Here is a 27727-nt window from a genome sequence, read left to right as displayed (position 1 = left end):
CTTTAATAAACTCGATTCTCCAAAATTCACACGTCAACACTTTTGCCTTGAGGCAATGACTCGAGTTTTCAACACAATTCCTCCACTAGTCCTTATTTCTCCCTTCTAATCTATTCTTCTTCTTCTCTCTCTTTTTTTTTTTTTTTTTTTTTTTTTTTTTTTTTTTTTTTTTTTTTTTTTCATATCGAAGGATTTAGATATATATATATATATATATATGAAGATGCACATATATATCTATCCTTTTTCTTTTTCTCTTTTTTTTTTTATTTTTTTTTATTTTTTTATTTTTTTTTTTCGAAGAAGAAGAAAGATCTTATAAGAATTTTTCGACCGACCACCAAGGGATAATTATTCAAAAATCTCCACTTTTCTACCTTCTACTAATTGGCTAAAAGAAAGAACACCTTTTCTCTCCGAGGCTCAAATCAAGGTTCTAAGGATAAAAATTTAAAGGTAGGCTTGAAAGGCTCAAACGGTTCAAAGAAGGCCCAAATCATCTCCCAAATCACTTACTACCCAACACTTCGTATCATAGATGTCCTAAGGTGAGATTTAAAACCGAACAAAGCATGATTGAGCACAAATAAATTCCAAATTTAAAATGCAAAACATTCAACCAAAGCAAAGCACAAGGTGTGATTCCTAGCAATAATTCACTTCTACGTTCCGTTGAATCGAAAGCTAAACAAATACATACTCCTTATCAACATAAAACAAGTAATCTCATCATCAAACATTGACCATCTACCATCATCGTAATTCATCGATGCATCGAACAAATTTTTTTTCTTTTTTTTTTTTTTTTTTTTTTTTTTATTTTTAAAAACGAAAATAATAAAACGGCAATTAAAACAAAAACTAAAGCATGCAGAATAAAATAAAAAAAAATAAAGCACATAAATGAAAACAAGTAGTTAACCACCCCCAAACTTAAAATTCACATTGCCCTCAATGTGATTCGCCCGGAGTTTAAGGATAGAAAACACCTGTTTTTAAGCGTCCGGACCATCGTCGGGTTGCGCTCCAACTCCACCATGTGCAAGAGCATTACCATCATCTTCCTCATCCGAAAGCTCGGGTACCGGCTCAAGGATCGGTGCGGGCAAAGGAGCCGGTTCGGCGCACTCGGGATTGCCGCACGCCAAATGTCGCACTATGGCTTGGAGCATCTTCCCCGACCACCGTTGGAGGGACTCGATCGTGCTCACCTTGTGCTCCACCGTGGCAAGCCGATTTCTCGTGATCACCAACTCGCGCTCCATTCGTCTTTGAAATCGCCGGTCCGAACTTGTGCTTGGACCCTCGGGTGGAGCTATTGGTTGGTTCTCGACTGGTTGCTCGCCATCTTGGATGGGTGCCTTATATTGCCGGGCCGCAAGGTCATTCATCGGATTCCGAATTGATGTGAAAATGTCCGTCGGTTTGGTTGGGACCTTCGCCTTCTTGCATAAGCCGGTAATGAGGCAAGGGAAATAAAATCCTTTGGAGTTGTTGACCATGGAGGTCCAAAATCGGCCGGATATGATGACGCCAATGTTGATTGGGGTGCCCTTGAGGATGTAGTATGCCAAAGCACACCGTTCGGGGTCCACGCGAGTCCATGAGCGGGTGGGAATGAGGTTGGCACATATGAATGTGAGGCACGCCTTGCCGACTTGGTTGATGCATTTCCACTCTAACTCGTACTTTTCTTCGGTAGATAGTTCGGACCAAATGGGGGGTCCATCGCACAACACCTCGGCGATGTGATCTCGTGTGACTGCAAGTTGCAGTTGCCCCCAATTGAATGGTGCCATGTGTCGGAGGTGATAGAAGGAATTGATGTCGTAGGCATTCCACTCGACCCTCTTGCCTCGAACAGTGCTCACGGTCCGCTCCTCTGTGAGGTGGATATGGTTGTTGGCGTAGAACTCGCGGACCAATGATAGGTTGATTGAACCCTCCGGTTCCAATAGTGCTTGCCACCCTCGTCGTAGGAATTCTTGATGTAACGGGGCAAATTGTGGAAGGGTGATTTCGTAGGCACGCTCCGTCACTAGTTTCTTCCCCTTTTGCTTCTCGAAGCGAGCACTAGCGCCTTCGACACAAAAAGCGTCGTCGTCGGGAGTCGGGATTTGGTCGGTTTTCTTGCCCTTCCCCTTGCCCTTTGAAGTGCTTTCGCCTTTGGAAGTGCCCTCTCCGTCACGTCCTCGTTTCCCCATGACTTGAGAATGTGTGTAGAAGGGATGTGGAAGTGGTTGGTGTGCAAAATTCCCCCCAAACTTGACTTGGGCAATTTGTCGAACACCTTGTGGGCGTTCTTGGTGGAATGGATTTTTGGGGAAATTTGTACTTTTCTTTAAGCCTCCCTGCGTAAATCAACAACAAAAAACCAAGATTAAGGAATATGTGTGTGTATTTGGTGAATTTTCGGTGAAATTGTTCAAGAAAATCGAAATTTTGTGAAAATAGGGTGTTTAGGGTTCGAATGGTGAGAGAGGAGGATTTCAAATTGTGAAAATTTGGGTGTGAAAACCCCTCTTTAAACTGCCCGTTTTTTTTTTTTATTCGCACGGCCGTGCGGGATTTTGTGAAGAAATCCGCACGGCCGCACCGTTTGGTGAAATCGGGCAGTAGCAGCTCCAAGTTTCGGACGGCCGTGTGGATTCCCAGTGCTTTTTCGCACGGCCGTGCGGTTTCACGTTTTTGTCCAGTAGCTGGAGTCGTTTCTCGGACGGCCGTGCGGAATTCCTTGTCTTTTTCACACGGCCGTGCCGGTATTTGCAATTAGGTCCCTGCAAAATAAAAACTTTCTATTAGTACCCAAAAACTTTTTTTTTTTTTTTTTTTTTTTTTTTTTTTTTTATAAATAAAATAAAATAAAAGCCAAACTAAAAAAATTTAAAATAACATAAAATACAAAAAACGAAAGCTCGGGTTGCCTCCCGAGAAGCGCTAAGTTTACAGTCTTCAGCCGGACTTTGTCTGCTTCTCTGTTCAAGCTAACGTGACCGAAGTCACATGGCGATTGCATCCCTCTCCCCAATAATGCTCGTTTGGTTCGTTAGGTGGCCACATCCACCTTGCTCGTTCAACACCGTTAGCACCCCAACTCTTTTGACTATCTCTCGGAGGAGTTGAAATTGAGTTCGCACAACAAACGTGCTCCTTCCGATTCCCTTTTCCGTTGTCATCTCCTGCACTCAACGATGCTTTCCCATGGTCCAAAATTGAAACATCAAAATTTTCATGATTTGTAAAATCCATAAGCTCAATAGTAAAACACTCATTATTCTCACATGGATTTTTATTAGCACAAAAAACATTAAATTTGATCGTTTCATCATGCACCGTCATTGTAAGATCACCACTCGCACAATCAATTAGAGTTTTTGAAGTGGCTAAAAACGGTCTCCCTAAAATAAGAGGTATCTCCCTATCTTCATCAATATCGAGTACAATAAAATCAACCGGGAAGATAAATTTGTTCACCTTTACTAGCACATTCTCTAAAATACCTTTTGGGTATACCAAAGACCTATCGGCTAATTGAAGAGTTATAGCCGTAGGTTCAATCTCACCTAACCCAAGATTTTTATAAGTGGAATAAGGCATGAGATTAATGCTAGCACCTAAATCAAGGAGCGATCTAAAATTTTTACCTCCTATAGTACAAGGGATAGTGAACTTACCTGGATCGCCGAGTTTTTGTGGAAGGGGTCGTGTAAGAATTGCACTACATTGTTCCGTGAGTTGGATCATCTCGTTTCCTTGCAATTTCTTTCTCTTTGTCACGAGATCCTTGAGGAACTTCACCCACTTTGGCATCTTTTGAAGGGCTTCAATAAACGGAATATTTATTTGGATTTCCTTCAGCTTGTCCAAAAATCTCTGATAATCGGCATCGAGCTTCTTCTTTATAAGCTTCTGAGGATATGGAATTGGCGGGGTTCGTGATTTCACTGGAGATGATAGTGGTTCTTCGTGAGTCGCTTCTTTTTCTCCAATCACGCTCGGCTCCTTGATCACCGTGTTTTGCTTCTCTTTTCGTGGGGCTTCCTCCAATTGTCTCCCATTCCTTAAACTCACAGCGTTGCACTGCTCGACGTTGTTCTTCCTAGGATCTTCAGTATTTGACGGCAGTGCTCCCGATGGCCTCGCGGTTAGCTGGGTTGCAAGTTGACCCATCTGTGTCTCCAAATTTCGGATGGAGGCTTGGGTGGTTGTCATGAATTGCGCCAAGATATTTGCGAGATCTCCACCTTGAGGTTGAGCTTGAGGCGAATTTTGAAATCCGGGAGCTGCTCGTGAATAATTAGGCGGTTGGCCTTGAGGTGGTGCTTGCCTTTGCCCTTGCTGATTTCCTCCCCACCCAAAGTTAGGGTGATCCTTCCATCCGGGATTGTAAGTATTGGAGTACGGGTTCCTCTGTTGTCGGTTGGTGTCATGCACATAACTCAGAGACTCCGTTTCTTCTACGCGCTGGTCGGGAACTTGGACTGCGTGGACTTGCTGAGTTTGCAAAGCCGCTACTTGCTTCGATAGCTTCTCCAATTGGGCCGTGATTGCAGTGACTCCGTCTAACTCCAAAATTCCTCCCGTCTTGACCGCTCCGCTGTTCGACCGGTCCGATGCTCGCATGTATTTATTTCTGGCGATTCGTTCCAAGAGCTCGTATGCTTCGTCATAGGTTAGACTCATGAACATACCTCCAGCTGCAGAGTCGAGCACTGTTCTCGAGTTGTCTTGCAGTCCATCATAAAATATTTGCAATTGGCGCCACTCTTGTAGTCCGTGATTCGGGCACCTCCTTACTAGCTGCTTGAACCGCTCCCACGTCTCGAATAGTGCTTCACCGGCTTCTTGTATGAAATTTTGAATTTCTCGCCGGATTCTCTCAGTTTTTGTTGGGGAGTTGTATGTGTTCATAAAGAGTTGCGCTAGCTGGGCCCACGACGAGATGGAGTGCGGTGCACGAGTTTGCAACCATTCTCGGGCTGCTCCTTGTAGGGAATGCTTGAACAGACGGAGTTGCAGTGCTTCGGGTGATACTCCGTTCATCTTATGCGAGTCGCACGTTTCGAGAAAGTTGACCAAGTGAAGATGTGGATCTTCATGAGCCAATCCGCTGAACAAACCATTGTTTTGGAGCATTGTGAGGAGTCCCGCTCGAATCTCAAAATTGTTGGCTTCAATGGGAGGCTGCTGGATGCTTGATTGAAACCCATTGAGCGTTGGAACGGTATACTCATGCAGTGCTCGTTGACGAGGTGGTGGATTAATTAGCAGGCGTTGGTTTTGTTCGTTGATGATTTCTCCTGCCGCGTTCGGTGGACGCCTTTGGTCACCTTCTCCACGATTATTCTCGTCCTCCATCGTTGCCGGATTGTTTTGGGCTAACCGTTGATTTCTCCTGGCTTGCCTAAACGTTCGCTCAATTTCGGGATCAAGAGGTAGCAGGCTCGTGTCGTGTCCTCTTCGCATAAAAAGTACCTAAAACAAAGTAAAATAAAAAATAATTAAATAAATAAAATAAAAAATTTGGCTGAAGTAAGAAAAATTGCTCAAATTTAATATTAGGATAAATAAATAATTTAGCCGTATTCCCCGGCAACGGCGCCAAAAACTTGTTGGGTGCTAAATACCAACACGCAAGTGTACGTATCGCAAACAAGTAGTAAAGTAGACTCGAGAGAGTCGGATGTCGATCCCACAGGGAATACGCAAATTATTTAATCCTAAGTACCAAATCCTAACAATTGTGATTTTTATCCAGCCTACGCAAGGTTGTCAAATTAATTAACTAATAAAATTAAAATAATTAAGAAAACAAGTAATCACGAGAAAAATCAATAATAAACGGATCTAGGATTTTATCTTCCCCCTATGCAATAATTCTCACCCAATTAATCTCCTATTATGCAAGTTACGATTCCCGATTATTAACCCAAGACACGAAATTATTCATAACCAGCTGTCGCTGCGCTATAAACCTATTATTCATAAAAGATTCACTATATGTCTATGCAAACCTAATATAAATAAAGCATTAAATAACAAGTCTCGCAAACGGCTACCTAAGGTATTATCTGTATGTCTACGATAATACATGCAATTAACACACGCATTCGGTGAAAAACTACTCGAAGGTTCTCCTATCCCTGTTCTAATTATTAAAACGATCTGTCAATCAATTCTAACAATAACAACTAGCAACATAAGTTAGCTACGCTCATGCACTAAATAAGATCAAGATAGAGGAAATAATCGAAGAATTAAACTTGCATAAAAGTCGAAAAAAAGGTTCGAATCACCACATAGGGTTCCAATAAAATCCTAGAATAAAAACTTAGCTACTCATGTTCGTTACGGAAAACATAATGAAAATACGAAAAATCATAAAAACAATAAAAGAGGAGAACTATAATGAAGAGTCGTCAAGTCTTCGTCTTCGTTCTTGCTCCTTGATTGCGTGTCGAAAGATAAAAGCTAAAAACTAAAATAAAGATGAAAGGTAAAAGATAAAAGATAGGTCTAATTGTGTGCTTGTGGCCTTTAAATAGGGTGCAAAACTATAATAGGGCGGGTTTCCTTGTATAATTGAGTTCCCTTCACTGCGCCATCACGTCCTTCCGGACGGCCGTGTGAGATTTTGAACTAAAATCCGCACGGCCGTGCGGTCTTTAATTCTCCAGATTTCTGATTTTTTCACTTTTGGCCCACTTTTTCTCTGAATTTGCAGTTTTCACCCCAAAAGTTGCCAATTCTTCAATTTGCACCTAAAATACAAATAATAGCCATATTAAGCACCAATTATCGTAAAAACACATCAAAAGCTCCAATTAAAAGGTACAATTAAGTGTATAAATATACACTTAACAAATGATTATTTGACCTTGAATTGGTGAAGTGGAGTTATATTCACATTAATTTTTGTAGTGATTTTTAGATATTTTTAATTGATGGAAAACAGAATTTCAGATATTTTATTTGGAAATTGGATATTGTTATTTTGTTTTGAAGAAAATTATTATTCATATACTCCAATATAAAATAACCTAAAGATATAAAATATCTATGATACGTTATATATAACTTATGTATAACTTACACAAATTAATTTTACAATATATCTTATAAGTTATAAATATGTTATACTAATAGTTAAATATTTTCTAAAGTGGAAAACTAATTATAAATATGTTAGAAAAAAAAATCCAATTTTGGAATTTCAAAAATTGAAGTGAAAAAAACTTGTTACAAAATTGAAAATTTTCAAATTAAGTCGATGAAACTAAAAATATTCCAATTTCAAATCGCCTAAAAAATAAAGTACATAATAATATTAGTATTATAAGTGTAATAATCGTGCTACCCAAACCCCGCTTCCTTAGCTCCTCGGTCTACCCAACTCTAATTAATTATTTCGAATCAAAATAATATTAATTATGTAGTTCTACCTAGACATGGCCACGGGTCGGGTCTGACCCGGACCCGCCCCGGACCCGACCCGGCGACCGCCCCGCCCCGCCCCGGCCCCGCCCCGTTGACCATGGACCCGGACCCGGACCCGAAAATGTATGGGTCGGTTTCGGGTCCCAATATTTTGGACCCGAGACCCGACGGGTCCACCCGGCGGGTGGACCCGAGGACCCGGACCCGAGGACCCGACCCGAGGACCCGTCGGGTCCACCCGAATAAAAAAATATTTTTTTTTTCAAAATTCGAAAATGCAATGGCTAGAAACCGGACCCGAACCGGACCCGACCCGGACCCGGCCCGGACCCGGTCCGAGCATTCAAAAAATGTTTTTTTTTTTAAATTATAATGGCTAGAAACTCGGGTCCACCCGGAACCGACCCGGACCCGACCCGAAAATTCAAATTTTTTATTTTTTATTTTTAATTTCAACGGCTAGAAACTCGGGTCCACCCGGACCCGAACCGGACCCGACCCGAAAATAATAAAATTAAATAAAAAAAAAAAAAAAAAATCTAGAACCGATTTTGGACCCGGACCCGACCCGGACCCGGCCCGGACCCGGAGGACCCGAGTGGACCCGACCCGGACCCGGACCCGCCTCCACGCGGGTCGGTTTCGGGTCCCAAAAAAGTAGGACCCGGACCCGGCGGGTCCGACCCGGACCCGGACCCGACCCGGCCCGTGGCCATGTCTAGTTCTACCATGTAATTAAATATTTGAATCTTGTTGATTAGTATAATAAATAATCATATCAATTTTGGTAACTATATGATTTCTCTCTCCAATTATATATTTCTAAACTAATTCATAATTTATACGTGTAAACAGATTACCAACTCTAGTGACGAACTTCGTTGGATGTATGTATTATACAACAAATATTGAATGTATACGCAAACTAAATTAATAAATTAATTTCTATATTTTTACCCGAAATAGAAAATGAGAGTGACACTAGAAATACAAAAGTAGCATAGTAGGTATGATTTGCAAGTACAATGAAACTACGTATAAATTATAAAATAAGATAAATTACGGTGAACCCCTGATGTAAGGTCAAATAATGAAAACCTCCATCTTGTTTGGTTAATTACAATCACACATCAACTATAATTTTTTTACACGTATACCCTTGCGGTGTCAAATTTATTGGAATCTTTAAAATTATGTGGAATATTATCCAGTCTGTACCCGGTTTACTCCATTCGAGCTCCACAATTTGAAACAAAATGATCATAAGATGCATCTCTTGATTTGTAAATATCAGATTGTCATGCATCAGAAACTTTTTTGCACAAAAATAGTACAAACTAGAGAACGTATCAAGGAACCTAGAAGATTCTGTTGAATTTGACACCATATGGATGAACGTGTAAGAACATTCATAGTTGAGGGGATGATTGTAATTACTAGGGATGAAAATCGGAATGAAATTTCCGATTTCCGTCGAATCCAATCCGATTTTTTTTCGATTTTGGAACGATTTTTTGTAGTTCGAATTTCAAATTTCCGATTTCCGATTTTTTCCGAAAAAATCGGATAGGAATCGGAATTGTATATGAATTATTCAGAATTTCCGAACTCCGATCCGAAAATAATTCTGAATTTTCCAATAATATTTCCAAAAAATTTCGAAAAAACATTGACATAAGAATTTTTTTCGTAATTTGACATTACCTCATAGGGTAGCCGTAATTTATCCTATCAAATATGTGGATCACTTATATATATATATATATATATATATATATATATATATATATATATATATATATATATATATATATATATATATATATAAACCGATTTATATTTAATATAAATCGGATTCCACTAATTTTTCGACACGTGGCATTCTTAAGTCTTAACTTTTAATACATCACGCTGAGGGATTATAGGTTCTGCTGGGGTTTCTATTTTCTTTTTCTTTTTTCTTTCCAATTATTAGAATCTTAATTATATTTTGAGAATAAATTCAAAACGGACCATCCGTTAATTGATCTTAATCGGATGTCCACTCAACATGTGACACGTGGTATTAACTACTTATATTAATTTAGATAATTCATATATAATAGTAATATACAATATTGCGTGTACTGATTCAAGAAGAAAAACTATATATTCAAAGTTGCTTGACACGTGGCAAAAAAGGGTTAACAACTAACGAAATAATAATAATAATAATAATAATAATAATAATAATAATAATAATAATAATAATAATAATAATAATAATAATAATAATATAAAACCTTATGTTCAACAGACGGGTTTTCGGGTTTTGGGTTTTGGGTTTTGGGTTTTTCGGGGTTTTGGGTTTTTCGGAGTTTCGGGTTTTGGGGTTTCGGGTTTTTCGGGGTTTTGGGTTTTCGGGTTTCGATTTTCGGGTTTTGGGTTTTTTTGGGTTTCGGATTTTTCGGGGTTTTGGGTTTCAGGTTTTTCGGGGTTGTGGGTTTTCGGGTTTCAATTTTCGGGTTTTGGGTTTTTGGGTTTCGGGTTTTTCGTGGTTTTGGGTTTTCGGGTTTCGATTTTCGGGTTTTGGGTTTTTTTGGGTTTTTGGGTTTCGGTTTCGGTTTTCGGGTTTTCATGTTTCGGTTTTCGGGTTTTTGTAGTAATTTTTTGTATAATTTGAACAATTATATTCTTTTCCTAAATTATATTGTTGGCTGAATGATTTTGGAGAAAAAAATTTATTTTTTATTAGTTTTTGTGTTTTGTATTAAATGGGCAAACTCACTTGTTATATAATATTGGGAAGAGAAATTTGAGATATGTCCACGTGTCAGTTTGTTAGTGGAATCCGATTATTGTCTTTTATAGGCCCATCCGGTCTGAATGATCACCCTTATATTTTTATTTAAACTATCCACGTGTCAATCATCATATAACATCCGATTTTCCTATTGAAACATACCATCCGATCTAAATTTGCACTCATAATATAATTCAAAGAGGTATATAACAAATAAAAAATAAGCAAAGAAAACCATGCACCAATAATTCAAAGAGCATCAAACGTTTGAAAGTCAACCATAGAAAATTATTAAGTGGACGGTACTCTTCATTTTTATGCTATTTAATTTAATTTTATTTATTTATAATCAAAGCCGCAATTCACCTCACTAAAATAATAACTACTTCCCCTAACCGACCACTAATTAGTTTGTCATATTTCAGATTTTTATTTTTTATTTATTTTATTTCTTTTCAAGTTTGACTTTATTTTGGTCAAATGTTGCCAAACATATGGAGTTTAAGAATATTGCTCCTATAGGACCTATACTCGGTGCAATGTGACATATAGTAGGAAATATATGTATGAGTTTCTATTACCCTATTTAATTCAATATTATTTAGGTTTTGTCTAACTAAATTTCGAAAATGGACGAATTTTCCCTCGGCTCGTTATATCTCCGTATAAATTTTGATATGAGTAGATTTTGTGTAACGAGCTCGATCTGGAAATTATTGATGACGTCGATCGAACTCGAGTTACCAGACACCGCAGTCTCCTTACTTCACTAATTAGACCATTTTTACCGACAATTATTAAGAGCGATTATAATAAGTTTCAATAATTGTTGTGACATTATATTTTATTTCATGTTAACTTTCAGGTGTAGACAAAAATTTCATGTCGCGAAGTCTTTTTCTCATATATTTTATTCATCTTAAGTTCCCTCAACATGTTTTTTAATTAATAGAACTCTATAATTCATTGTTTTTATGCACTTTTATTATTAAGATTTTGTACGTTGTTGTAATAATAAAGAAAGCAATAGAGTTCACAATAACAAATTGCATTAAAAAAACACATTTAAAAATAAAGATTATTTTCTATTAGAAATTGCTGATTTGAGAAAAAAAATGTAATTAATTATCCTTCTGTTCAATATATAACAATTATTTATATTTTTTTTGTGTAATTTTTTCAAGCATACATTAGATTTAAAATAACAATATGACACTGCAAATTCATAATTATTTTTTACAAGCCCCCGCGGGCGCAAATATTATTTCAAACGATGTCATTTATTTTTTCACATCCACAAATAAAAAAAAAATAAAAAAAACGAACTATGGTTTACAAAATTCGTAATATAACTGAAGATTAGTTAATTAAAAGATCATTACCAACCCTCATTAGGAGAGTTGGTACCTAGCCTTTACCAATAGGGTAAAGGTCTAGGGTTCGAGTCCCCCCCTCCCCTACTTCCCCTTGTAATGGACTTGAATTTACTCAAAAAAAAAAAAAAAAAAAAAAAAAAAAATTAAAAGATCATTACACAGACCTGATTCGTTAACTCAGCTCTTGTTTTTTCGAGTTGAATTAGCAAATTGTATTTTTTTTTAATGTAAAAAGAAATTTTAATCTAATTTTGTATGTAACGAGGAATTCTAACCTTTCCCTTTTGACTTTTTTTTTATTGAATTAAAAAAAATAATTAAAACTATAGCATCATTGAAAATTACCCACAGCAAATTGTAAATTTTTTTTAATGTAAAAAGAAATTTTAATCTAATTATGTATGTAATGGAGGAATTCTAACCTTTCCCTTTTGACTTTTTTTTTTATTGAATTAAAAAAAATAATTAAAACTATAGCATCATTGAAAAATACCCACTTAAAAGTCAACCCGGTCTATTATATAAAGAACTACTACTATATATATATAAGTTATGTATTACGTGTGACCGCGTCTATATTTTGAATTCACTCCTTCTCCTGCCACGTCATCACCATCCTCGTTACCCCTTTTCAAAATCACTCTCCACGTACTCTCTCTCTCTCTCTCTCTCTCTCTCTCTCTCTCTCTCTCTCTCTCTCTCTCTCTCTCTCTCTCTAATATATATATATATATAGAATCTCCATAACCTATTTTCAACAACAATCTCAAGAAGCAATTCTGATTTCATGGCTTCCTCAGTTTTTTCTTGCATGCAAAATCCAATCAAGAATTCTGCTGCAGCATTTACAGCAGAACCTATTTCTATAAGGAATAATAAATTAGAATTTCCTTCCCTGAAACAAACTCTTTCTTCCAACAACTTGATCTCCACTCATACTAACTACCTCCAACCTAGTATCAACAACACCGATTATTCACCGACCAAATCCAGTTCATCGAGAGTTGGGAGACAGCTGTCAACTTCTTGGAGGGAGATTCAAGGTTCAAACAACTGGCAAGACCTTGTGGGCCCCACATTGGACCCACTTCTCCGGCAAGAGATCGTCCGGTACGGCGAATTCGTCGCCGCATGCTACAAGGCGTTCGACCTCGACCCGTCGTCCCAGCGGTACTTGAGTTGCAAATACGGTAAAGGATCCATCTTCGAACGGGTCGGGTTGGAGGATCATCACTCGGGATACGAGGTCACTAAATACGTGTACGCCACCGCCCCGGACATCCATTTCCCGACACAACCCGAAACCCAGACCCGAAACCCTAATAAATCAAGATGGGTCGGGTACGTAGCTGCATCGTCCGATAACCGAGTCAACTCGCTCGGCCGACGAGATATAGTGATTGCATTTCGTGGGACCGTCACTAGCTCCGAATGGATCGCAAACCTAATGAGCTCGTTAAAACCCGCCCATTTCGACCCGCATGACCCGCGGGCCGACGTCAGGGTCGAAGCAGGGTTTTTGAGCTTGTACACTTCGGACGAAAGTGGGAGCAAATTCGGGCTCGGAAGCTTGCGAGAGCAACTCCTTTCGGAAGTTTCTAGGTTAGTAGAGAAGTACAAAGGCGAAGAAATAAGCATTACTATTGCGGGTCATAGCATGGGGAGCTCGTTGGCTTTGTTGCTTGCGTACGATATCGCGGAGCTAGGGTTGAACGTAACTAGACCTAATAAAGAATATTCCGGCAAGGGGAATATTCCGGTGACGGTTTTTTCGTTTGGAGGGCCGAGAGTTGGGAACTCGGGCTTCAAAGAGAGGTGTGAGGAATTAGGGATCAAAGTTCTTAGAGTGGTAAATGTGAATGATCCAATTACGAATTTGCCCGGATTTGTATTTAATGAGAATCTTTTCAAGGGTTTTAGTGGTGGGGGTTACGAGTTTCCGAATTGGAGGTGTTCTTGTTATACCCATGTGGGTGTCGAATTGGTGCTCGATTTTTTCAAGATGGAAAACCCTTCTTGTGTGCATGACTTGGAGAACTACATCATTGGATTGCTCAAATCATGTCCTAATTATAAGAGTTCTTGTAATAATAATTCGAAGAGCGATCGAGATCAAGATCATGATTACGAATGGAGGAATTTGATGGAGAGGGCAAAGGGGTTTTTATCCGTTGGAGCGCAAAGATTCGACGGTTTGCAATGGAGAATAAATGCAGCCATGGATGTGTTCAATTTGGTTCAGTCCCAATGGACATGATTGAAGCAGACACACACAACACACACTAACACACACCTAAGTTATAGGGAATTAAGGAACTCACATTTATCTTTGATTTACCTAGCTAGAAAATAGATATATATATATAGAGAGGTTTTTGTGCCATGTAATTAATAAGGGGTTATGAAAATGATGTGTATGTTATGTACATGTAATATATATTGAGTACATTAGTTTGATCATAATTACTTTTTGATCTTGTCACATTGTCATCTAAGAAAAATCAAAGTTTCATTCAGCTATGCTGCGATTTTCGCTCTACGCTACCGCAAAGTTCTAACGGTGGAAGAGTTGTAACTGATTCATTACCGATTCGGAATCGAACAGTTATACTTACTGATCTTTTGTTGAAGAAACGTAATTTGAGCACGATCCGGTCCGGTACGACATCCAGATAGGGCTTTTGAAATCCTGCACTAGTGAAGTTTACCAAGTTATAATCTATTACCGTAGATATACACACACTCACATGCGCGCAACACGCGCACACACACTTTAATGGCATTTGTTGAATAAAAAAATTATTGTTTTATTCTCGGTAAAATTAAATGGCATTTTTTATGGGCACTTGATTGACTAAATAAAATTCTACAAATCATCCACAATATTCTTGTTTAAGTTCAATTAATCCCTTTGAGGTTAATTGACCTAATTTCTTTAATTAGGGATGTTTTCTCTTTCAAATTCGAAGTTTTACATGAATGGTCATTGCATTAACTAAGTTCAAATTACGGCTAACCCCTTAGGTAAGGTCATATTACAAAAAGACCTCCTTATATTTCGATAATTGATTACAACTACCTGTTAATTATGTATTTTTTTACGAAAACCCCCCTCCTTTTATAAGTAAATCTAACACTGTAAGGATGAACTTATAAGACAATACATAGTTGATGGATGATTGTAATTACCCAAAACACAAGGGTTTTTTTTCGTAATTTGACATTAACTTAGGGGGTTGACCGTAATTTGCCCTAAATTAATTAACGAAGGTTGAATTAAAATATGATAACGTCATACTATTCATCTTCTATCAACTTGATAATATTTGTTGATAATTACGTTGCTAATATATATACACACACTCATACATGACAAATTGTGTTTTTTAGGCATAATCCCACGTTAATATATATATAGCAGCCTCGCAAGCATGATATTTCAATCAATCAAGTCAAACGAACCGACATCCCTTTATCTAATTGACTTTCTTTTCTTTTTTTTTTTTTATGATTTTTTTTTTCTTTTTTGCTTTTTGGCCCCCAAGTGGTTTTGTTTGTCACAAATAACCTTTTTTTGTTTTCATTCATCAACTTTCGTTTTGTCCTTCATATTTTTGTGGCAACTTGATTAATTAATAACATTGAATATGATGTAAAATTTTAATAATTAAGGATAGGAGACATTTATAAATTACTACTACTTCAATTCAACTTGTCGAATTATAACCAACAATTTGCTTTTCCCTTGTAAGTTTATGTTTATATCATCGTTGCATATTAATGAGAAATTACTAAAGGAAATATAGGTATCTTTAATTCTTTTGAGGCTTATGGTTAGAATACCCGACTAACAAGCCAATTTGTAGCTGTTGTATGTGGTCTTTTTTTTTTTTAGCTAGTTGCAATAACAATTTATTTATAATGAATGAAAGTTTATTTTGACAAGTTATATCCATTGTCCAATTAAGTATGAATTGATCGTCACGAGATAATTCATTAAGTATGGTGGATTTTCTTGTCGATAGGTTAATGCCATATTTAAAATAGTGATTTTTTCTGTTTGATACCAGCACTTAGTGTATGCGAATTGAGTCTCATCAACTACAATATAAAGACATTGACATACATGAGTGGGGTGCCCATAGTCATCAATTTACTAAACTCCCTTGTCCTCTATGGCCATGGACCTTGTACACTTTTCAATATGAGCCAAAACTTTCGATTAAATAATAGTTTCTCTCGGTCTCAATTCAGTGAAAACAAGTTAAATTATTAACTCGGTAATTTAGTAATTAGCTAAATTAATAGAATTTTCTCAATGCCAACTGTATTAATTTATAAAAGTTTAACTGTAGTTTTTTTTTTTTTAAAAAGAAAAAATAAACTCGAATTCAATATAGGACACTTTTTAATATGGGCCAAAACTCATCTGTTGGGCTGGGCCTACCTTCTTCTTTCTCAAAGCCCATACTTCTTCTCCACAACTTTATAGCAAATTTGTCAAAAGTGATTAATCCAACTCATCAAGATTTTTGTGAATACAAATTTTTTTTACATGGAAAATAACAATCTAGCATCTACATAAAATCGACTCCACTAGTACATATATCCATTTTTTTCTCTTCTTAATAAAAAAGTAAAAGAAAAATATACAATTCATCGAATCACACGAAAATATAAAGGGTAAATCACAATCACCTCCCTGAGGTAAAGTTTATTTACGAAAAAAACCGTCCTCATTTTTGTGAAATTGCATCCAGTCCTCTGCATTTTGTAAATGTCTTACATCTAACCTCTACAAATTGCAGGGGTGGATGTAATTATGGAGCAATAAAGGGTTTTTTTCGCTAATAAGACTTACCTCAGGGGCGGTTGTAATTTATCCAAAATATGAAAGAACAAAACTATTCAATTCTCAATTAAAAGTGAAGTTAGAGAGAGAGAGCTATTTAATTCCAAGAGGAGCATGGTGTGATTGAGCTGACATAGCAATTTCAAATTGGTGCAAAGAAATTGAAGGAAATTGGAGTAATTCATTATTGGAATTACTATCCCAATTTGAATTTATTGAATTAGTATTGTTAATTGTGGTTGATCCATCCAATCCTATGTGTGTCACGTGCTTCACATCAGTTGGAAACCCTATTTCCATCTCTCTTTCCATTTTATCCCCCATCTCTTCTTTGTACACTGAAAATTCAAAAAAAATAAAAATTAAACCTAATATTTTTTTGTAATCAAGTTGAATTTAACAGCTATGTGTATAAAGAAGAAAAAAAAATTAAATTTGTATTTATATATATAAATAGATGAAACTTACGAAAGAAGTGAGAAAAACTTTTGAAGCGCCGAATTAATCTAAGTAAACCTTGGGAGAACGACGCTTTCGATAGATCCCGATTCTTCGTTTTCGAGTTCTTTTCACCACCCTTTACCTCTTTAAATAATCAAAATTTACAAAAAAAAATATCTATTTATACATTATACTTAAGAAATAAATCAAATATGAGAGAGAGAGAGAGAGAGAGAGAGAGAGAGAGAGAGAGAGAGAGAGTATTGTTACTTGTTCTTTTAGGGGAGGGGGTGAGGGTGGTGGCGGCGAGGGCAACACTTGAATCGGAATCACAGCCGATGGAAAACGGAAGAAGCAAAAACCTTTCGATACGCTCTCCTCTCATCATCGTATAATATCTCAATATGAAATATCAATGATCAATGAAATTTGTTAATAACATGCAAATTAAACTATTTACGAAAAAACTGCGAGGATTAATAGCTGATGTATCGAACTCTGTGATTGGCTGGCTTCATCAGCAAGCTAGAATGAATGATTTAATTTGTAGAAACATGAAATCATACCTAACATATGAATTATGAATTAACAAGTTGGAGTGGGTTACGTTAGAGGGGAGTTGTTAGCGAGAGTTAAACTGTACAGCTCAAAACTGCTGTTTGTTCAATTACTTCAATAATCTAATTAATAATCATTATATTTGAGCCCACATTAACCAACTTTTTGTTCATTAATTTAATTTGTTAACTAATTAATTAGTGGCTCCTAATTAAATAGTATCATTTAATTTGTTTTTTATATCAAACATAATGTGGGCTCCTACATTAGGTCGTTATCCATAGTTTAATTCTCTCGGAAGCTAAGCCCACCATTTTCAATAATTATTCTCTAATTAATTCTTTTTAGGTGTTCTTTTTAACTTCATTTTTTATTTGAAATTTATAAAGATTGCTTCTTTTTTCAATTTTTTTTATCAAGTTGGGAGATTTTTTTATCAAATTCATTCTATTCTACTATGGAATAAACCTATATATGTGAAATGGAGATATGCAAACTTTTTTTGATATGGAGATATGCAAACTCTAGTATGTATATATAGTTCCAACATATGGAACTGTGATCGATGAAACAACGACTCATTTTTACAATGTCACTTTCTCGTACGTCCAAAAATCCACCGGCGGTGGCACTAACAACCCAGCATACAAAGCACCAAGTACCGGAGCCTTAGATCGGAGCATAACCACTGCCTTAGTCGGAGCATAACCACTCTGATCTTGGTCAACACTCTCATTTCCCAACTCACCAGATTTGAACTCACTCTCGTATTTCATTTACTCATAAGTGGATCTCACTCGCTCACCTAAGAACAAATATCTGGAACTTGGAAGAGATTCAAATTACATGCATCTTACTCTCTCTCACACATAGCGGTTTACTATATAGATGGAAAAGCAATATTGTCTCAAAAGTAGAGAGCATAAGTGGTACAACCATCGTCATAGTAAAACAGGTGTCGCCGGAAAATGTAAGAATTCAATGCGGTGGTACGGTGAGAGAGAGAGACAGAGAGTTTCGGGGAGTGGCGGATGTTAAGTAGCTCGAATGAACGGTCCAGATGAAAGAAACAAATGCGAAAGTCAAGAGGTTAAGATCAAAAGATTATAAATATTGTCAGGTCACCTATTGGACTTTGAGCTATTTGGTGGGCCGCATTAAGTGGAGATAGTGTTAATGGGTTAAATTCTTTGTTAATTTAGTGGGAGCCCAAAATCCAAAAGGCACAAGCTAAACTCACTCACAACAAGCATTTACAATGTCCCTAAATATTAGATTGTGGACGAAACAATTCGATAGAAACGAGGAAGATAAATTAGGGCTAGGTGTTTCGAAATTGGGGAAGAATTAATAGGGAAAATAATTATTTCGAGGGAGATGGTGTTTGCCCTAATTTTCATCAATTGGGGGCTCACATACAAACACGCGTTCAAATTGAATTAGGTTACATAAATTGCATCTTCTTCAAAAAAATAAAATTTGATTTTTAATCTTTATTATTTTTGTATAAATAAATTTAAAATCCAATTGTTGCAAAATGAATAAAAAGAAGGCAGCCAATCAGCTGCCGGCGCTAGATACCAAAGCCACCACAGACAGCACTTTCTCCCTCCCGATACTCCACTTCAATATATAAATGGGTTAAATTACCAAAAAACCCCTAAACGCAGGCTAAATAACAAAAAATACCCCCATCTATTCGTAATTATAAAAAATCCCCTAATTTTTGTTTCCGTCTTACACCAACCCCTGACACTGTAACTTTTTACGAATTTTTTTGATTATAGGGAATAGAATTTACACAATTTCAGACATTTCCTTTTATTTTTCACCTATTTAACATAAGGGTATAATAGACTGTACAAATTTTCTGTTAAAAAACTCGATCAACAGTTAATCAGATGGCAATTTTGGTTATTACGAATAGATGGGGGTGTTTTTCGTTATTTAGCCTAACTTGAGGAGGTTTTTCGTAATTTACACTATATAAAGTCCACCTTCCCCATTTCCCAAAATAAACAAATAAACCCACCCACCGGAAAAAAAAAAAAAACAATTGGGTTTGAGCTTCACTGAATTCTCTCACTAAACTCATCAATGGCGAGTTCCGTTCTGCTCTCGCATCCTCTCTCTTCTCAATTCCACCAACCCAAACCCAAATTCAAATTCCTCCCTCCAATTCCTCCTAAAGTTTCTTCTTTTCGCCTCAAATCAATCGCTCAGCATAAACCCTTGAATTCCCGATTGGAGAATAATGGCCGTAGAAGATTCCAGAACCTGGTGTTGACGCGGGTGATGAAAACGAAAACCGAATCCGATGGTGGGGATGAGGTTTCCGTCACGGTGGGTGAAGATTCCGCCGAATTCGTCTTGTCCGAACAGAAGATTTCGTCGTGGCTCTATTTCACTGCGATTTTGGGGGTCGTGCTCTACATTTTAAACGTCGCCTGGATCGACAACTCTACCGGCTTCGGCAAAGTCTTCATCGACGCCGTTTCGACCATTTCCGACAGCCCCGAGGTTTCAATTTTCACCCCCTTTGTTGTGTTCACTACTCTGATTAATTTTAGTTAGATTAATTTTGAACTCACACCCTCACAAAACGAAACCTAAGATTCCGGCATGGAATTGAGCTTTGAAAGTTAAAGCGAAAATTGGCTAAAAGTCCCTAAAAAATATTTTGTATTGCGAGCATGCCCGGCGGATATTTTTAATTTGCTATAATTCCCTCGGGCAACTTAGTTGACAAGTCTACACTGAAAATAGATAGTCTAGAGACTGAAAGTGGACAGCTTAGTTGGAGAATTTAAACTGCTTAGACCGAAAATCAATGAAAATAACATGTTTCGAATGATGCGGTTGGCGGAAATTAGACGGCCGGCAGCAGAGGACTAGTAGGGATGGGCAAAAATGTCATTTTTGTGGGAGTGGGTGTTGTTCTAAGGATGGGTGAGTTGGAGACAAATAAGGTATTTTCGATCTAAAATCACTCTTTTCAGTCTAAGCTCTCCAACTAAACTTCCCGAGGGGCTTATAGCAAAATGCGAAAATATGAAAGGGTGTTTAGCAAATTTCCCCTTGAATAAATGAGACAAATTCAGTTAGGAAGTAATTTCATTATTTATATGCTCGATTTCTTGATTTCTTGGAATTAAGCTCGTTTTCTTGTTTTCTAATAAATTCATTACTGATTATATGTGTGCAGGTTACAATGCTACTCCTTATACTCATATTTGCAGTAGTCCACAGTGGCTTAGCTAGTCTGAGAGACACGGGTGAGAAACTCATCGGAGAACGAGCATTCCGTGTGTTATTCGCCGGTGTTTCTCTTCCGTTAGCTGTTAGTACTGTTGTGAGTTCCTCTCTGCCCCCATGTGCTTCTGTAATAATTTTCGTTTTTCTTTTGACAATATCAATCGAGTGTTCGTTATTATTCTCGTGGCAGGTTTATTTCATTAACCATAGGTATGACGGAGTGCAGCTGTGGCAACTTCAGGGTACACCCGGACTACACGAATTTCTGTGGTTCTCTAATTTCGTTTCATTCTTTTTCCTTTATCCGTCGACCTTCAATTTATTAGAGGTCGCCGCGGTTGATAAGCCCAAAATGCATCTTTGGGAAACGGGAATTATGAGAATTACGAGGCACCCACAGGTATGAAACTCCATTGCAATAGAAACTTCCGTTTATTAACTTTATTAGATGCTCATCAATGTGTTTGATGAATCTATAAACTAACGAGTGATGGTCCGATTCTGTTTCAATTTTCCCATTTTTTTTTCGTAAATGAAAAAAATAATTTAAAAACGAAGAATTCGGTCTCCAATCTCTCCACTAAGCAGTATTTTAGTGTCACAATAGCTTAAATTTGTTTGAAGAAACTAATTCATGTTGATGTTTACACCGATCGATTTGCAGTGTTTTATTATTTGATTTAGATATTTTTTTTTGGATATTTCTTTGCATATGGCATAAGCTACAATAAGCTTTTTTTTTTTCTTTGTTTTTTTGTCATTTTATATACAATTTTATTGACATTTAAAACACAACGATCTATTATCTCGTTTTCCTCATTTTGCTGCTACATTGTGAAGATGGTGGGGCAAGTAATCTGGTGCATGGCGCACACCATATGGATCGGGAACTCAGTTACATTAGCAGCCTCCGTGGGTTTAATCGGACACCATTTATTTGGCGTTTGGAACGGAGATCGAAGATTGGCCGTTCGATACGGTGAAGCTTTTGAAGATGTGAAGAACAGAACAAGTGTGATTCCGTTTGCTGCTATTATCGATGGCCGCCAGAAGTTGCCGGAAGGTTACTGGAAGGAATTTCTCCGGTTGCCTTATCTCTCGATAACCGGACTCACTTTAGGGGCTTACTTTGCTCACCCACTCATGCAGGCGGCAAGTTTTCGGCTTCATTGGTAGTTTTTAGAAACGACTCTGTTTCGAATGGTTAAGGTTTATATATATATATATCTATATTTATAATTATAAATGAACCACAGATACAAATGTGCACTGGATAAACTCCGCTCGGTTTATGGCTAAAACCAACACATAATTCTCATGGTCACATTCTATTCCTATTATTCTTGCTTATTATCTTCCTAATATTAATTACTTCACTAGAGGTTTTGAATCCAATTTCTTTCCCTTGACATAATCCAGTCGACCTAGGGGTGTAAATCGGACAGATCGGATCGGAATAAGCCCTTTTGGAAAAAAATAAATCTGATTATTTTTGCCTTGGAAAGTGAAAAATTAGTTCCAATCCATTCCAAAAAAGATTGGAAATTGAAATTTCAGATTGAAACGAAAAAACTTGTTCCAGAATTGGAAAATTTCAGATCGTAATCGGGGGAAATCGGAATTTTCTTTCCAATTTCCACCCCTAAGCTGACCAATAAAATACAACAACAATACATATATACAAATAAATAATAAAGAAACGGAATCCTTGTACTAAAATACTTTTTTTTCTCCTATTTAAAACCCCCAACCTCTCCCAAATTAGACCTAATTTGAATTGGTTTGTCACGATCCTTATCGTTTCTGCTGCCTCTGTTTCGTCCCAGGTAAGCTTCGCACACTAATTATTTCATACAAGAAAATCTCTATAATAATTAACGTTTGTTAGTTTGCTGCTGCGGTAATTAATTAGTTGTTATATGAGATTTCAACGTAATTGTTGCATGCATGCATGCAACCTCAAACCCAAACAATGATTTTGCTTCTTTTTTTTTTCCTTCCTTTTTAACACTATAGCTAGGAACCCTAAAACGAACACACGTAGAGATGATATCATCGTCGTCATCATCATCATCATCATCATCATCATCATCATCATCATCATCATCATCATCATCATCATCATCATCACCATCAAATATTCCACCGGAGATGGACGAAATTGTACTGTCGAAATTACCGTCAAAGTCTCTACTTCGATTCAGAACAGTTTCAAAGTAATGGAATACTATGATTTCCGATCCTGTATTTGCCCGTATTCATCTCCAGTCTTCGAAGAACTCTCCAAATAATCTCCTCCTAATGTATATAGGGCTTTCTGTGGTTAAATACGAAGGTGGAAAATATTTCCACTCTCAACAAGTGCTGGAGATTAGAACGGATCACATAGTGTTGCGCGAATGTAACGGCGTGGTTCTCTTGGGAAAGCTTGATGATGACGAGGATGATGGGTTCAGGATTTCGTAATATGCTTTGTGGAATCCATCCACGCGAACGGAGTCGTATTTTCGATTACCATATAAGAATCTTTACGGGAATCTTATTTATTCATATTCATTGACTTATGGGATGTGTTATGATCCGGTAACGGATGATTTTAAGGTTGTTTTCATCGGCGCAGACAATAGTTACGGTATCTACTCGTGTAAGAATGATTCTTGGACGGAGAAGAAATGAACCAGTGTATTCTTTGGCTGCATATGATGGGACATGGAATATTCGCCGATGGAGCTATCTATCGGGTTCTAGGCGAAGTAGGTAACAAGGCTATACACATAATATATTTTGATTCCAGAACCGACGAGTTGAAGAGGTTGCAAAAGCCCAAAGAACTTATTAGTGGGCTTAGTATTGAACAGCCTACGATAGTGGGTTCTTTTTGGGACGGAGCCTTTGTTTGTGCCAAGGCAACACGAGAGACCGTGGTAAGATGGATATTGAATTCTGGATTAAGGAAAATGGCGTTTTGGAGAACCCTAATTGGGAGGAGCTTGGAAAGGAACCAGTGTATTCTTTGGCTGCATATGATGGGACATGGAATATTCGTCGATGGAGCTATCTATCGGGTTCTAGGCGAACTAGGTAACAAGGCTATACACATAATATATTTTGATTCCAGAACCGACGAGTTGAAGAGGTTGCAAAAGCCCAAAGAACTTATTAGTGGGCTTAGTATTGAACTGCCTACGATAGTGGGTTCTTTTTGGGACGGAGCCTTTGTTTGTGCCAAGGCAACACGAGAGACCGTGGTAAGACGGATATTGGATTCTGGATTAAGGAAAATGACGTTTTGGAGAACCCTAATTGGGAGGAGCTTGGAAAGGAACCAGTGTATTCTTTGGCTGCATATGATGGGACATGGAATATTCGTCGATGGAGCTATCTATCGAATTCTAGGCGAAGTAGGTAACAAGGCTATACACATAATATATTTTGATTCCAGAACCGACGAGTTGAAGAGGTTGCAAAAGCCCAAAGAACTTATTAGTGGGCTTAGTATTGAACTGCCTACGATAGTGGGTTCTTTTTGGGACGGAGCCTTTGTTTGTGCCAAGGCAACACGAGAGACCGTGGTAAGATGGATATTGGATTCTGGATTAAGGAAAATGGCGTTTTCGAGAACCCTAATTGGGAGGAGCTTGGAAAGGAACCAGTGTATTCTTTGGCTGCATATGATGGGACATGGAATATTCGCCGATGGAGCTATCTATCGGGTTCTAGGCGAAGTAGGTAACGTAACAAGGCTACACACATAATATATTTTGATTCCAGAACCGACGAGTTGAAGAGGTTGCAAAAGCCCAAAGAACTTATTAGTGGGCTTAGTATTGAACTGCCTACGATAGTGGGTTCTTTTTGGGACGGAGCCTTTGTTTGTGCCAAGGCAACACGAGAGACCGTGGTAAGATGGATATTGAATTCTGGATTAAGGAAAATGGCGTTTTGGAGAACCCTAATTGGGGAGCTTGGAACTATTGTTTTTGCATGATCCGTATATTATTTAGTTGTTATTTGAAACTAGTATACTGGGTGGAAAATAAGATTGTGATTAAGTTAGAGAAGAATAGATATTTGTACTATAGCCCTCGTGAGAAGACGATTGAAGAAGTCGATCGAAGATGGAGATAAAACTTGGGGTCGACTTGCCTTTCCATATCTCGATAGTCTCTTATTCCCAACTAGTCTTGTGAAGAAGACGATAGCCGATAGCTCTTGTTTGAAAAATGGGAGAGAAAGAAAATTCGAGTGCACGATTTTGACGATTATGGTTTTTTTTTGTTTTTGTTTTCTGTACATTATATTAATTCCAACTTGAAGTATAATAGTAATTTCTAAAGCACACATCGTTAGAGATAATTATGTTTGAATAATTCTCGTATTTATCTTTGTATTTTTTTTTTTTTTTGAACAGAAACAAACCATGCTTGGTGTTGTTCGATGCTTGGAGGATTCTAGAAAACTTTCTAGAATGCTCGTAGATATTTAGTTGGAGTTGTTCGATGCTTGGAGGATTCTAGAAAACTTTCTTGAATGCTCGTAGATATTTTAGTAGGAATTTTTTGGAGTGTTCTAGTGAACAACTACTGGCTCTTAAATCAAATAGATCTTCACCATCCAATGAGGAGGTGGCCTAGTATATATAGGAGTAGGAACTTCATTTGTAAGCAAATTTGGTAAAAAAACGAGTACATAAATTATATTAGATACATTTGTACATAATATATACCTTTGCATATATTATGGTGATGATGCCCATGAAAGTGAATGTATCTTGTCTTTTTTTCATGCAAGCTTTCATTTATATTCAAAATATAAACGGTTTGTTTATTACTTGTCGTATATTAGAAAATATTAAGTATGTATAAAAACAAAAGAGGTTTCGATCGTCTTCACAAGACTGACTTCGTATGACAAATCATTGGCTTAGAGGATGAAAATTCTGGTCTAATTTGGAAAGTCATCCAAGTTCCCCATCTGTAGCTTCAAATATTGTCCTTGTCTCGTTAATGTATAGTCCTATGGTCCTCGTCGACCTCATTGTCTTGATAGTTATCGTATTTCTATACTCGTCTCCGTCCCTGTAGCCTAGAAGATAACAAATTGGTTGCTACGAAACACATCAAGTATATATCATTCTGCATATACGAAAAAACAAATTATTAACAATAGTTAATTATATAGTTATATTGATTTTTTTCTTCTTTATGTTATTATGTTATTAATGTATCATTCTGCATATACGAAAAAACAAATTTCTTAACAATAGTTAATTATATAACTATGTTATTAATGTATGTTCACTAACCAAAAGTTCAGAAATACAATTGCCAAAAAGAAAAATATTTTTTTTAAAATGAGAACATCCGCATCTATCAAATTAAACATACTAACTACTAAAATTCCAATTAATAAAATAAATAAATAAATAAATCTTCTAGCGACAAAATTAAACATACTAACTACTAAAGTTTCAATTAATAAAATAAAATAAATTAATCTTCTAGCGACAATTCAATATGTTAAAATTCTAAAACAGAACCTAAATCAAATTAATGTTTTACAAAAAACTTAAATTAGGCTTTTTGTTGAAAAATTGGAAGGAAAACAAAATTCGAGACAATCGGTGCAGGTGTCGGAGATTTTGACAACTAGGTTTTTTTTTTTTTTTTTTTTTTTTTTTACATTATATTCGTTCCAACTTGAAATATAATAGTAATTTCTCAAGCACAAATGGTTAAAGATAATTATGTGATATGCCTAATTGGCCCAACCCAATGGGCCTACAAATTAATTACCTACTTGGCCATGAGCCCAATATCGAAGACCACTATCACCGAGGCCCCATCACCTTGAAGCAAGGTTTGGGCCCGACAATCTCAACTAAGCTATAAATACACATTTGAACTTATTCCATAAGGTACGTCCTATTAACTGAGTAATACTATCAACTGTATTCTCTGGACTATTTCCACTATCAGCACGTCTAACTTGAGCGTCGGAGGGGTTTCCGCCGGATCAACCCCCGGCATAGTTCACGCGTGCTCATTTCGTAGGGTGGGAATGAAGTTGGCACAAATGAATGTAAGGCACGCCTTGCCTATTTGGTGGATGCATTTCCACTCCAACTCGTATGCCTCCTCGGTCGAGAGTTCGGACCAAATTGGGGGTCCATCACACAACACCTCGGCGATTTGATCTCTTGTAACCGCGAGTTGCATTTGCTCCCAATTGAATGGTGTATGGCGGAGGTGATAGAATGCGTTGATTGCTTGGGCACACCAATCGACCCGCTTTCCTCGAACCGTGCTCGACTTCCGATCCGTTGTTAGGAGGATACGAGTGTTGGCATAGAACTCGCGGACTAATGATAAGTTGATCGACCCCTCCGGTTCCAAGAGTGCTTGCCACCCTCGTCGTATGAATTCTTGATGTAACGGGGCAAATTGTGGAAGGGTGATCTCATATGCACGCTCCGTCACTAGTTTCTTCACCTTTTGCTTTTCAAAACGAGCATTGGCGCCTTCGACACAAAAAGCGTCGTCGTCGGGGGTCGGAATTTGGTCGGTTTTCTTGCCCTTCCCCTTGCCTTTTGAAGTGCCTTCACCTTGTGAAGTGCCCTCCCCGTCACGTCCTCGTTTCCCCATACTTTGAGAATGCTTGTGGAGGAGTTTTGGAGTGAATTAGTGTGCAAAATTTTCCCCAAACTTGACTTGGGCAATTCGTCGAACACCTTGCGGGCGTTCTTGGTGGAATGGATTTTTTGAGAAATTTGTACCTTTCTTGAATCCTCCCTGCACAAATCAACAACAACCCACCTTGATTAAGTAATATATGTGTATAATTGGTGAATTTTCGGTGAAATTTGGCAAAGAAAAGAAAAAAATTCGAAAGAGGAAGACAAGGGTTTGAAGGAGGGGTGGGGGGATTTGAAATTGTGAAAATTGGGGTGTGGAAACCCCTCTTTAAATCTGCCCGTTTTTTTAGTTTTGGACGGCCGTGCGGGATTTAAGCCTGGAATCCGCACGG

General features: G+C 37.4%; 3 protein-coding genes across 3 annotated transcripts; 2 read left to right on the top strand and 1 right to left on the bottom strand.

Moving 5' to 3' along the window:
• Positions 1 to 12382: 12382 nt before the first annotated feature.
• On the top strand, positions 12383 to 13891 carry DGL (alpha/beta-Hydrolases superfamily protein). Its single transcript, XM_012987701.2, has one exon. It carries the CDS (start codon positions 12383 to 12385, stop codon positions 13850 to 13852), a length of 1470 nt encoding a protein of 489 aa, XP_012843155.2. The 3' UTR covers positions 13853 to 13891.
• A 2200-nt stretch (positions 13892 to 16091) lies between these two features.
• LOC148764908 (CRIB domain-containing protein RIC4-like) lies at positions 16092 to 17468 on the bottom strand. Its single transcript, XM_088813452.1, has 3 exons — positions 17159 to 17468; positions 16916 to 17032; positions 16092 to 16785 (listed from the first exon to the last, which is right to left on the bottom strand). The coding sequence occupies exons 1-3, from the start codon at positions 17274 to 17276 to the stop codon at positions 16541 to 16543; spliced, it is 480 nt and encodes a 159-aa protein (XP_088669578.1). The 5' UTR covers positions 17277 to 17468; the 3' UTR covers positions 16092 to 16540.
• A 1984-nt stretch (positions 17469 to 19452) lies between these two features.
• On the top strand, positions 19453 to 22041 carry Z-ISO (15-cis-zeta-carotene isomerase). The gene is made up of 4 exons (XM_012987555.2): positions 19453 to 19966; positions 20652 to 20798; positions 20892 to 21101; positions 21542 to 22041. The coding sequence occupies exons 1-4, from the start codon at positions 19544 to 19546 to the stop codon at positions 21875 to 21877; spliced, it is 1116 nt and encodes a 371-aa protein (XP_012843009.2). The 5' UTR covers positions 19453 to 19543; the 3' UTR covers positions 21878 to 22041.
• Positions 22042 to 27727: the final 5686 nt, after the last annotated feature.

The sequence above is a fragment of the Erythranthe guttata genome, chromosome 14, assembly GCF_056151865.1.
Source record: "Erythranthe guttata isolate IM_541 chromosome 14, IM_541, whole genome shotgun sequence".
Classification (NCBI taxonomy): Eukaryota; Viridiplantae; Streptophyta; class Magnoliopsida; order Lamiales; family Phrymaceae; genus Erythranthe; species Erythranthe guttata.
The sequence above is the reverse complement of the archived record's forward strand: the minus strand, read 5'-3'. Positions and strand labels throughout refer to the sequence as shown.

Bases quoted from the DNA above. Each gene is read 5' to 3' on its own strand.
- LOC148764908 (XM_088813452.1), bottom strand. From the start codon at position 17,276: ATGATGAGAGGAGAGCGTATCGAAAGGTTTTTGCTTCTTCCGTTTTCC. The intron at 17,033-17,158 runs GTAACAATACTC...GATTATTTAAAG, and splicing joins CCCCTCCCCTAAAAGAACAA to AGGTAAAGGGTGGTGAAAAG. The intron at 16,786-16,915 runs GTAAGTTTCATC...TTGAATTTTCAG, and splicing joins AAGTTTTTCTCACTTCTTTC to TGTACAAAGAAGAGATGGGG.
- DGL (XM_012987701.2), top strand. From the start codon at position 12,383: ATGGCTTCCTCAGTTTTTTCTTGCATGCAAAATCCAATCAAGAATTCT.
- Z-ISO (XM_012987555.2), top strand. From the start codon at position 19,544: ATGGCGAGTTCCGTTCTGCTCTCGCATCCTCTCTCTTCTCAATTCCAC. The intron at 19,967-20,651 runs GTTTCAATTTTC...ATATGTGTGCAG, and splicing joins CCATTTCCGACAGCCCCGAG to GTTACAATGCTACTCCTTAT. The intron at 21,102-21,541 runs GTATGAAACTCC...TACATTGTGAAG, and splicing joins GAATTACGAGGCACCCACAG to ATGGTGGGGCAAGTAATCTG.